The sequence below is a fragment of the Tachypleus tridentatus genome, chromosome 9 (genome assembly GCF_004210375.1).
Source record: "Tachypleus tridentatus isolate NWPU-2018 chromosome 9, ASM421037v1, whole genome shotgun sequence".
Taxonomy (NCBI): domain Eukaryota; kingdom Metazoa; phylum Arthropoda; class Merostomata; order Xiphosura; family Limulidae; genus Tachypleus; species Tachypleus tridentatus.
The window spans coordinates 118,029,384-118,042,510 of NC_134833.1; the positions used below are offsets into that span (position 1 = coordinate 118,029,384).

Here is a 13,127-nt window from a genome sequence, read left to right on the forward strand (position 1 = left end):
ACGAAATCGCTTAATAAAATAATAAGAACAAAAGTATTGTAGTGTTTATCATATACAGTTGGAAAAGTCTGATTCTCTCAACATTGAAAATAAGTACTACTGACATCAGTGATGGACATCATTTTAATATATGCTTAAAGTATACACAAGATTATTTATAATACCTTTTGACCCTGTAATTAATACTTTTTTTGTATTATTTATTTGGTGCAGGTAACAACAACTGAAGTGCATTTTAAAACTCGTTTCTTTCACCTTCCTCCATTACTCGTTGTTGCACGCTGCAAAAGAAGAAAAACGTATCAATACTGCACTATGGTTGACCAATACTGTCATTTGGTTAGTAAATTGGTCTGTTAGATAATACACTGTACATATTTAAAGTTTGAATCATTCTCGGTAAATGCCAATTTGAAAGACAAAAAACACTTTCAGTCAATGATGAAAAGACCCACAAAAACACATGTATTTTGTTTTGGAGCACCACTGAAACAAAAATAATATCACCATGCTTCAGAGTTGTACATTATTCCGTTTAGAAACATCATGTTTCTATGTTTTCGAACTCTACAAACAAAACTTCATGAAAAATTAACTTAGTTTTCCCGATTATTTTTTCTTATACGTATAACACATGTCAAAATTCATGCTATTTGAAAAAAATTGGAACAGTTTCGTCATGGTATAATATAAATACGAAGAAGTAGGAAAGTATCTAGTGTGCTATTTTATTTAGTTAACACAAGATGGCAGTCTCATAGATAAAATAAAGTTTCAAACTAGACAATTTTCATTTTTTCAACTAGAAATTACAACACGTTTATGTCGTAAAAAAAACACATGTAAGCTTAATTGTTTAAAATTAAGGTACTTATAAAATGTATTATTGGAGCAAAAAGCTGTCGCCTTCTAGATTTGGGTATCGACGTGAGACAATATCACTACCACAAAATCTCCTCCAGCAAACCTGATCCTGTTTTATCTTTTTGTTGAAGATAAGGTACCATAGGTTTATTTGAGAAGCTAGCTGCTATAATAAGCTGTACACAAATTATATACAACGTTTTAAATAACGACTGTATATTACTTATCGAATTGGAAATTTTACAGAATAGTAAGGTTGATCTTTTCAAGATCGATCATTTATATATTAATTGTGTGTCTCTTAACTTATTATAGTAAGAAACAGACCTGCACCTATTATTCCGGGATTTTTAATAACATTGTTCTGTATTATTAGAAACTATTATAACATCAGGTATAAACGTTTAAAAACAGTAAAAAATCAATACTGATAATTTAACTTACAAGCATCATGCCATGGTATGAAGTTAAAGGATCTTCGAGACGAGCATTTCAAAGATGGATTGCTAAAATAAACAATCATGGAAAGTATTTAATATAACGTTCCGCAAACCTCAAATTTCGAGCTCCACAAATTAAGACGAGATTTTAAATAACTGTAATATCATTGATTCTGACCAAAAAAAATCACGGTTTTCACAACTGATAATTATTTATCAAAATGTTTTCAATACAGTAATTATAAAAATGTTTGCTTTCCAAACTAGTTTTAGGGACAAACAAAATGAAAACAGGCACTTTAATCCGAATTGTTTTCAAAGTTAGTTGTTTTGCCAAATATACACGAGTTAAAAAAATATAGTAATTTTTATACATTTTTCCTTCTGTTATACTACCTTACATGTTATAAACATCATTAAAAATTTTTAACTGAACGGTTTTGTTTTCACATCTTTACAAAAGCAAATAAAAAACTTTCAGATTAATTAATTAAGAAAATAATAAATAATTTATTAGTATTCCATTACGAGAACATCACCAATGTAGCTGTTATTAAATTTTACAAACTAATAAAAATAGAGAAGATAGTTTTCTAACTCACTTCTCAGAAACTGGTCGGAAGATCCATTGTTGTAGTTCATCCACTTCGTCACTGTTCTCACACAAAATTGTGGACAAAGTTACCTCTCGGATTTCTCTCAACTGGGCTGTGTAAAGATCAATTGAATAATAATATAATGCTAATAATATTTTTCTATTTTATGTTACAAACATTTCTAAAATTGTACGATTTATTAAAACATTATTTATTATTTCACACGTACCAAACAACTTCAAAACTACACACTAATGTACACACCGCCAACTCTTGAGCAACACTTTTATCAACGAAGAGTGGGATTGAGCGCCACATTATAACGCCTCCACGGCTGAAAGAGCGAGCATGTTTAGTGTGGCAGAGATTCGGACCTGCGACCCTCGGATTACGAGTCGAGTGCCATAACCACCAGGCCATGCTAGGCCTAAATCATTGGGAATATATTACAACGCAACAACAGCGTTTCGTTTTGTGTTAACCACTTTAAACGTTGTGAAAGGATATTTCACATACAATACCTGTAAGTAAATAAACAACTTTAACTGTATGAGATGTACGAAACAAAGATTGAACATACCAGGTGTGAAAGAACCAGCTTCTCCATACACATCAAAGAAGTATCTATCTCCAAATCTTAATCTGTTGTACTGTAAGGCAATAATAAAACCACAGGTAGGTCCGACGATACCATCTGAAACTGGTCTCTCCGAAATACTGCCTGAGAAGAAGTCAATATCTTCAACGGACCTGAAAGAAGAATTAGAAATGTTTCAAATAAATACTGTTTACAAACAAAATACGTTTCTTGTTCGTACAATATGATTTAGAAATGTGATAATATAAAAGACAAACGCAAAGAAAAATAAACTTATAAAAATTATTCACCTTTCAATAATTGTTTATAAATGAGTATTTAAAAGTAAACATTATAGAAATGGAAAAATATATTAATATCTAACGAAAATGTTTCATAATTAAATACTCGTTGAAAATTAAATTTTAGACTTAGGACTTTAAGGGGCTTCTGACGTTAAATTCTGGAGTTCGATTACTTGTTAATGTATAGCTTTGCAAATAGCGGGTAAACAAAAAACTTCATATTTATGATTACAATCGATCAACTATAACAATAATTACGTACTCGTAAATTTGTTCAAACTTCTGCAGTACTTGCTTAGGCATTAGATTATTTAGATCTGAAAAAGATGTAACACTAAAATTAAATATAGCTCGAAGGTAATCTACATAAGGTCGAATTCCGTGGTCTCTGCCTCTTTGAATATTGATAGCCATAAGATCTAGTCCGAACTTTTCTCCTCTCCTGCGGTACAGGTGGTTAGTCAAATCTTCAACGATAAAGTTATCAGATTTTTGAGCCAACTGATCAGCAAGCCCTCTCACAAGAAGTTCTGTTTGTCCATTGTAGAGATCAAATGGGTGGAAAAAATTGTTTCGCAACTTGAAATTTGTACGATTTCCAGAAGATTGAATTTCTATGAAAGAACTTTGAGATGTGGAATGGCCGAATCGAAAGCATGCTGAGGTAAATTCATTAATCATACCAGGATTGACGTTAGGGTTGTATGCAGTGTAGAAACCATTTCGGAGAGTTCTTAATAAAAAGTTATTATAGTAGCTGGGACCAATGACAAGACTTAGAAATTCATTGTATGTAATCATTTGGATCTCAGCAATCACGATCCTCCTAAAGAAACAACAATAACAATTAAACATAAGCAGAATGAATAAACAATAATTTAAACAACTGAATAATCTTAAAAAATAAAAGTGACACACTGGAATAAAAGAAAGAATGTAATTTTTATTATAAAGATATTTCGTAACATAATTAAAATGTAAAACAAGACCGTTCATTATATCTTCAACTGTAAATTAATTAATAGTATTGGTTAAACGTTTAATATACGTTTTATTTGTTTTATTCTAATTGTATATTAGTTATTATTCTGATTACTTGTTATATTATCATTTGGAAGTAGCATTAATCTGCACCCTTGTGGCATATCGGCATGTCTGTCGACTCACAGTGCCAGAAACCGCGTTTTGATTCTTATGTGAGCAGAACACATTGTGCAGCTTTGTACTTAACCGGAAGCAAACAAAATAATTAATTTTAGAAATGACCAGCCCTTTGGAACTGTTATGATTACAGTAGAAAAATATGTTTTACAGCTATGGTAAAATTTTATGAATAAATATTTTCTTACAATAATATTTCTGTTCTCCTGAATTTGTATACTACAATAAGAAAAATATATTAACTTTTGTCTCTTCATTATTAGTTAATATTTAGCTATGATCTATCATGGTTGTTTGCATTGATGAACAGCTTCTAAACAATATAAGCTGAACCTGGCTTCTTGAAACAGCCTCTCATCATTCCAACATGGGTTCAATCTTCTGAGTTCTCTTGCAATTCTGTTATGTTCTCTGATAAATACAGTTTGTACAGCTGTCAAGGCTGGATGTTCATTCAAGCGACGATCTCCTGGAGAACCAGAAATACATTTTCGGTAATACCGTTTGAACAAAAATAGGCATGGAAAATTTAGTTGGTGCAAGCGATGATTGATTAGGCTATTTAAATACATTATTTTGATTAAGTAATCTTCAATGAAACTGTAGCGGTTACACTCTTTGGTTACTAATCGTGCAACATGAACATTAAAGCTCAAACTCTCTCTATTTTTATGTAATATATTACAACTTTAATGTACACATTAGTGAGGAAAACCTTTGGTTGGAAAATACATAGAACTGAATACTCCTGATCGGACTTGCGTTTGAGTAAACATGTTCTAACGGTAACATAACAACTGTTTCTATTTTATAAAACGAAAAAATCCCCAAATACGAAAAATTATATAACGTAAGTTCATGTTTAGGAAAAGAAAATAGCAAAGGTTTCATGTTAAATTTTGTTGATTGTAACAAAATACAAATGTTGAATATGAACAATTATAATTTAATTAACATTTAAAGGTCAGTCACTAAACCTTTGTGAGATGCATAGTAAACATTTGTCAGTTCGACAGGGTTGAACAGTTTTATATAATTCATTATTCTGTTAATATAAAACAAGTTACTTTTCCCATTTTAGTCAGTTAGATTCGTATATGAAGATATGACTGCGGGAGGCAGTTGTCCGAGATGCAATTTTCCTCCAGCTGATATCATCTTACAACCTTTTTAACACATAAAAATTAAGTTTTTTGTAAGTTTCGAACAATATAAAATTATTTATGATCATATAGTTGGTCATACCTGATTTCACATACACATGTGAAATTAATTAATTTCACACATTAATGAATTCATTAATGGTTTTATTGACCGTTTTATTATACATTAAAAATCAATTTTTATTGATTACCTGCTTCAAAGCAAAATAACCTGTTTCCTGGGTCACTACACAAATCGTTTCTGGCGTTTCGAGATCGTGGTAAAAGGATATTTCTTTTCGAATCTTTTTGAAACCTCATCAAACCTGGCAAATGAAAGGCGGTTAAAATACATTCTTTTATAGCAAATTCCTACAATAAAACTAATATGAACTAAGATTTCAACACAAGATATTTGTAAAACATCAATTAAAATACTATTTTACTCGAATATTTCTGTAAAAAAAACTCTATGAATTGATTTGTTTTAGTTTAATTCTCTCTCATAAGTGCGCCCGACATTACAAGGTGGTCATGGAACTCGATTCCTAATTTGATAATTTCAGGCTTAAATCCCCTTCTCATCGGAAATTGTTGAATGGACGTTATAATGAACCGATTAATTCCACTATTCGTTGGAAAAGTAAAAGCCCAAGAGTTAGCGGTAAGTGGTAATGACTAACAGCCTTATCTCTAGATTTACAATGCTTAATTAGAGACGGCTAACACAGATAGCCCTCGTGGAGTGTTGCACAAAATTTTTAAACATTTTCATAACTTTAAATATTTAAAATAAATTTAAGGTGTAACATTTCCTAAACGCTCATATTATGGCCATCTACACCTTGTGTAATAGAATTCAGTTTTTCTGTTTCTATAAACAAAAACCTCACTGTTGAGGAATACTTACCGTTTATGAATAGTCGCAGTGATTGAACGGTGTGAAGATCACTTCCATAAACCATAGAACCGTCCACGAAACTGGTAGGAGAATTTAATTGATCCCTGGGTCCTACAGTTAAGAATTATTTTAAAGATTGGACATAATTTAATTAACCTAAAAAATGAATTGTTTGAAACCTTTCATTCAGAAGTTATTTATTTTCTACATGTTAAACGTTGTTCGCTCTTCTATGTAAAATATTTTCTCAACCCAAACGAACCGTTTTTGCATATAAATTTCTCAACAAGTGGGTTTCTCGACATCACTGATTATTAGTATTGGGAAAGGTTTATATTTAATTGATGTCTTTCAAAACACTTTTTTGAAGAATTAGATGTCATGCAAAAGTCAACATAGCCTTTATAACCTCAGGGGAAGTGGGATAAGTCTATAGGAAACTATTCATTTTTTTATTTTATATTTTTTAAGAAATCAATGTTCACTGATAGTCTGTTTTCCAAAACCGATATGAGGGGACAACAGTTAAAATGTTTATCTTTATTATATTTGGAAACACACAAAAAAAAATCAAAAGCAGATGCTATCAAGTTACCATAGTCGATCATAAGGAGAAACTAATACTCACTGTTTCAAACTAAATACTAACTAAAAACGTTTGGATGAAGGATAAATAACGCCCTCACAAAAAATTGTATAAAAATTGGTCACTATATCACAACAATTAAACAAGGAAAATATTTGCATCTGCGACAATTTTTCACTTAATATTGAACCACTTTGCCTTACATAAAAATACTTATAACGATGAAAAAAAAAATCCTAGCTGATGAAAAAAAGAAATATTCTAGCAATATTCATTAATCACCAAACATAGTATTATGTTGAATATTATTTGAAGGTGTATTATAAAGAATCACTCTGAAATATTTAATACATTTAAAATGTCCATGATGTATTAAATTAGCTTAAATAGTTAAATTTTAAAAAATCATTTAAGAAACTGTAAATAAGAGAATCCACGTTTTCAGGCTTATATCAAACACAAATGTCAAAAAGACTTATGTTGAACAATTATAATCGCTGAATCACATTTTTTTCTCTATAGATATAAATTTTTTTACTCACTAAGATCTTCTCATGTTATTAGCTAATGACCTTACCAAGTTTTCATTTTGGACAGCTAGCAGATCTTCGAAAATTCATACATCTTTCATTAAATCGACTAAAGAATTCATCATTTTGAAGAATTTCGATCGGAAGACATCGTGTGTCATTTCTAGTCTCTGAATCGCAGCAGTCCACACCTTCACCTCCATCTTGACGGTTAAAATGAAAGTGTTAAACGCAATTATTAGTAGAGGTTCCTCATGTGTTTTATTAGTGTTCACAAAATTATTCAAACGACTAACTCTTCCCGGATATTATCAAAGGCTAAAACACATATCAAGGTATGGAAAAACTCAGTTATATAACAATTTTGTTATAAACATAATAAGTTAAATGATGCAATTTCTATTACAATAAAACATTAAAAAGTAAAAGATTAATTTATTTTTGCTTTGGTAATTAATTGACGAGAGAAGGTATCCCCATATTCCTTCTAGTTAATGATATATATCCTAAGGTGATGATTGAGATTAAGTTTGAACGATATTCATAGTTTCTTTGGAGTGTTTGATTATATGCTAACAGTTGATTATTTTCATTTGATTTAATGTTTACTTGTTTATTGTGTTGTTGGTTTTTTCAGTATAATTATTCTACACTATTTGAATCAGAAAAATTGCAGAATACTTCGATTAAAAACATGGTCTGTTTCTGTTAGAACAGTAAAAATTAAAATTGTGAATTTGATAAGGTATCTATTTAACACTTCTTAAAGTTTCGAGCTGTCCTCAAACATAAAGTGACTTATTCTACCAGCTTTTCTGATTGTAAGAAAAATTTAAAATCATAGTATCTTACGTGATTTTACGTCTATGTAAATATATAAACAGGAAAAAAAGAACAAATAAAATAGAGATATACCTGCAAGTATCACTTCTTCTTCTGGGGCGCTGTTAAAAGGAGCGAGGGCACTGTCGTGGTCCATAAATTGACCCCACAACATCAAAAAGTGTGTGAAAGATGCTTCTTTGTTCCTATTGATGTGAATTGTAGTTAATATCAGTCGTGGATTCGGTATGTCGTTTCCAGATTTTGCTTTTCTTGGTTCAGAAATATCTGTAGACAAATTCATTTTCTGTCTATCAATAAAAACATTTACTCTTCTAACAAGTATAAAGGTTTTTTACTCAAACATAATAATTCTAAACAATTACTTTTTTTCTTTCTTGTTACTTTGAAGATGACCTAGGAAGGTCGAAACGTGGTTCTCTGCTTATCAATAAAGGTGTTAATATCCATACCAGCCGTTCAGACATACATAATTACACATCTAGATTACAAGCGTAAAATCTAACAATATTTGTCTCAATTTATATTTTATCTTCAAAACAATATATAGTATATAAACATACACTCATATACACGAAAGGGGATCTTCAATTGCCTTGGCACTTGAAATTCTTTCCAGTAGAATTAGAGTAAATTAATCTTTGGGATCAATGTTTTCCCTTTTTTACTTGCTATTTATTATTTTATACGCTAGAAATTCCAAAGGTGGGGCATGCGTATATCCGATTCAATTTCATTACTCATAAGAATCAATTCTAATTTACCTCAAATTGAAATTCTTTAAGGTAAGAATAAGGTAAATTAATCTAAGGTAAAAGAAAAAAACAAGATCACAACAAAGCTATGAGCTATTCACCCGGGGCAAAAAACTGCGACTACTTTTTAAAAGCCAGTTTCAACTAAAGACAAATTCAGTTTTATGGATAAACATTTGTTGTTGTTGTTGTTTTTAAACCTAGTAAGCTCAAGTACATGTACTGAAAGAATTTAGATAGGGGAAAAATTTCACTTACCACCAAGAAAATATATTTAAAGAAACATTTTTTCTCAATCGGGTTAGTTTTACAGAAGGTAAATTTCATAATGCATCTTATCAAGGTTGCTCCAAGAAAAGTTATACTTTTTTGACTTGGAATAATTTCATAAATTATAACATAAGACAACGGTACGCTTATCAATTTAATATACTCACCATCAGCGTACTTTGGTGGAAGAACTCTTGTCAAACAGGTGAAAGAAGAACCATCTCGAGGAGATTGTAAACGGTTACACGTTCCGCCAAATTCCCGGTATTTTTGTGAACAACTACACGTTATTTTCTCTTCATCTTCGCTCAACATACTTCCTAACTTGCTTGATTTTAATTGGACATCAGCTAAAGCAGATACTTCTTCGCTCTTTAACCCTAGCCTATAAAGAGGTAAACAAGGTGTCCGTTTCATTTCCCAAATAAAGAGGTAGTATGCTTTTAGCCACATGACTACATGTCTTTTACACTGGTACGTTCAATGAAACATTTGACATCAAATTTCAAAGAGTAGAACAGTGAATGTAATTTTGCTGCACCATAATAAAGTATATTTACTGGCAAAGTATATTTTTAAAACACATATGTGTATCATTATTCAAGACATTATGGTGGAATTTAATGTAATTTTTCTAAATACTCCTTTTATGTTTTTTTTTTTTTTTTGCTTGTTTTCTAGAATACGTAAAATGTGGAAGATAAAATCTTACTTTTCAACCATCTTTGACACCCTGCTATCTCCTAGCATTCGGTAGTGGTAGGTTGTCATAGCTGAGCATTGTGAAAGAGAAGACTTTCTACCTACTTCTGTAAAGAGATTTACTTCATTAAAACCGAATTCAAAGATCATTTAACATGATTTTCTTCAATAACATTTTTTCAATATTAAAGAATTAGTTACGCAAGATATTAAAGTTTTTTTGTTTGTTTGGGAATTTCGCACAAAGCTACTCGAGGGCTATCTGTGCTAGCCGTCCATAATTTAGCAGTGTAAGACTAGAGGGAAGGCAGCTAGTCATCGCCACCCACCGCCAACTCTTGGGCTACTCTTTTACCAAGGAATAGTGGGATTGACCGTCACATTATACACCCCCACGGCTTGGAGGGCGAGCATATTTAGCGCGACGCGGGCGCGAACCCGCGACCCTCAGATTACGAAGCGCACGCCTTAACGCGCTAGGCCATGCCAGACCAGATATTAGTAAATATGTAATATTACATTGAATAATAAAATATGAAAAAGTAAAATATTCATATTACCCGTGAAAATACGGAATGCAGAAATTTTAAATATCCATTAATATATTCTTAAATATGTATATCTATCCTTAAATCTCCATTAATAATTGTTATATACTAGTAGACTACACATGAAAATATCTGCATTTATTGATTGATTAAAAATTCCATAGCATAGTTAATGATCATGTTTCCCAAAAGAGATTTAATTGGGGGTTGTTTTGCTCCTATTTGCTCGATTAAAGTGGTTTATATTAGAAAATTATGATTACTAGATAATTAAAATTAATTAATATTGATGGTGAAGCTTGTAAAAAGTAAATAAACTTCTAAGCTAATGTGATTGTTAGTTATACAGATCACTTACTTTCTATTATTGGTTTTCTGATATGTGATTTCATTTCTTTGAGGTCTTTAAGAGCTTTATCAATAGCTTCATCAAGTAACTTGGAATCTGTCAAAACTTTGCTTATAATAAAATTGCCTAAGTCTGTGTCGTTCAGGATATCAGGAGAAGGAGTGAAGGTGTAGTTTGTTTCAACATCGTTCTTCGTTTCTGTCGATAAAAGTAAGGCCTGATCACCAACTTCTTTGTCAACTGATACCTTGTCTTCCTTGAAACCTTCCGATATTTTATGCATGATGTCATTTCCTCGAATGTACTTGTCGAGCATATCTGAGGAAACAGTCAAGAACTCATCCATCTGAACATTATGAATGTTCAAAAATAATAACCACAACACCGTCAACAACATCCTACAGGAAAGAGAAAAAAAATATGAAGGAAAACGATTATATGATTAGGTAAATATATTTCTCATGTACAAAGTGGAAATGCGTTCCAGTAAAATAACTTACATGGCCGTTTTACACGTCGCTTGAGAAGACTGCTGGAGTGGAGGTGAAGTTAAGAGTATTTATAATTATCAACTATCTACCCTTTGACATTATCGGTTTTTGTAGATCTCTGTAAAACATTTTATGTAAAAACTGTTATTCAAAAACATATGCCAAATCTAACAGATGGTATAGTAAACCAGTGTTTCAAATAGTTGAATTTTGTAAAAACAATTTATAACCATGGGATTATAGCAGATGGTTTATTTGTGTTTGTATGTACCTGACCAAACCTTTAAATAAGTAAAAAAAGCACTCAAATGAATATTCGATACAAACAGATGTTTTTTTCAAAAATCAACTGGCATTTTGCAACACATAACTAAACCACAACTGGTTCGCTTTTGTTGTTAGTTTCTAAAAAATCCCATAAACCATTTCTAATTTGTATGCGCTTTCAAATTAACAATTGCCTATAAATTTAACCTTTGTGTATGAATTAAAAGATCACCTGCATAAACATATTTCAAACGTGAGACCTAACTTAGAAAAGTGTTTTTTGAACTTTCATTAAGTCACATTTAAAGTGTAGGTAAAATATGGATGGTTGTAAGAGTATGTATAAAAAACTGAATATTGTGAATGCAGCGCCAGCTGTAGCGATTTGGAAAACTTACAATGTTGGATAATTTCTAAACATCATCCTGTTTCAGGTATCCTCTTGCATAACCATTTGTCCAGCGTCCAAATAAAATATATTAAATCCCCTGTTACTCAAGCTCCAAGAAATTCAGGCTTGTGAAACTTTTAAATTATAAGATTGGTCTTAGGGTATTATTTCAGTTAATTTGTCTAACGCAAGAAAGAATAGATATAATCTACACTAATCCAATATCTAATTTCGTAATTTTACTAGCTTCATTTTATGTGTATTCTAGCTATTCTTTCCTTGGAGTTATTCATAAGGCATTCAAAGCCTACTCAAGTATACTGAAAAAAAAAAACACTTTTAAATAATAATTTGTTTGTGTAAACGTGTAGCGAAAATCTAACATTGTGTATAAATTGATATTTCATTAAATCGAACCATGTGGGAGAGATATGATATTTCATTATTACATAATAACCTAATTAGTTGCTAGATATGTTACTGCACACATGTTTAAAATTCGTTCTATTGTGTGAAATGTTCGTCATTTTATCTATTATTTTCTTCTTGGGTACAGATATTTTCATGAGCAACCAACTTTATAATTCAGGTGCAATTATCAGTATTTAATAATTAAAACCCTGAATAAGAAAGCTAGTCACCAGAGCAAGCCAAAAACAAAGGCTTTCTGCATTAGGGTAAACGTTCTACATAGGCGATCTTAGTCTAACGTGGTTCACTTGTTAGATATAGCATGATATATAAAACTTTACATTCAGTATAACTTGGCACATTTCTAGAATAGAACATCTTCATTTAACATAGTACACTTAGTGAATAGGCTAAAAAATGCTGTTAAAAATATGACTATTTACGGTAGTAAGAAGCAGAAAGAAGTAATTAATAACAGTCTGAATAATCTGAAAATCGATAACACATGTTAAGCACAGGCAGTGGCTAGCTGTGTAGTGCTGAACAGTTAGTTTTCACTGCTAAAGTTCCGGTAATTACCTGAACCTTAGATTTACTAGTCAAGACTAAGATTTTAATTTCCGCAAAGCTTCAAGACGGTTACAAAGATGTATAGGTAATGTGGAGCGTCCATTGTAATTACTACTTACATAGACTTTCCACCAATGTATAATTTTGCTTTTTTTTCATTATGAGATAAGATCTGTTTCTTTCTAGATAATGTTATTTACTTCGTCCAGAAGAATGTTTAGCAGTGTCTTGGTGAGACTTTAAAATACGTATAATTGTAACGTGTGATTCAACCTGATGTATTTCGTGGCTCATTGTAGTGCCGAATTTGACATGGATTCCGCCGATAAAACAGTAACGATGAATTATTGAAGGTTACGAATTAAATGAAAGCGTGATTTTTGTCTCTTAAGTATATGAGCGTTAGAATAGGTACAGTTGTGAAGATA

At 31.1% G+C, this 13,127-nt stretch overlaps 1 protein-coding gene and 1 long non-coding RNA gene across 3 annotated transcripts in view; one reads left to right on the top strand and one right to left on the bottom strand.

Moving 5' to 3' along the window:
* LOC143226171 (uncharacterized) overlaps positions 1 to 324 on the top strand; it is a 52,865-nt gene extending 52,541 nt beyond the window's left edge. The window contains exon 3 of the long non-coding RNA XR_013014412.1: positions 214 to 324. This is a non-coding gene — a long non-coding RNA (uncharacterized LOC143226171). The remainder of the gene's footprint in view (positions 1 to 213) is intronic.
* On the bottom strand, positions 18 to 7,281 carry LOC143226163 (chorion peroxidase-like). 2 transcript variants are annotated; one of them, XM_076456756.1, is made up of 9 exons: positions 7,150 to 7,281; positions 5,996 to 6,097; positions 5,298 to 5,411; positions 4,277 to 4,412; positions 3,045 to 3,608; positions 2,481 to 2,650; positions 1,907 to 2,012; positions 1,309 to 1,370; positions 20 to 281 (listed from the first exon to the last, which is right to left on the bottom strand). In XM_076456756.1, exons 2-9 carry the CDS (start codon positions 6,048 to 6,050, stop codon positions 265 to 267), a joined length of 1,224 nt encoding a protein of 407 aa, XP_076312871.1. In that variant the 5' UTR covers positions 6,051 to 6,097; positions 7,150 to 7,281; the 3' UTR covers positions 20 to 264. The 2 variants fall into 2 exon arrangements, with proteins under 2 accessions (XP_076312872.1, XP_076312871.1); XM_076456757.1 differs by lacking the exon at positions 1,309 to 1,370 and having other exon boundaries at positions 18 to 281.
* Between the last annotated feature and the right edge of the window lie 5,846 nt (positions 7,282 to 13,127).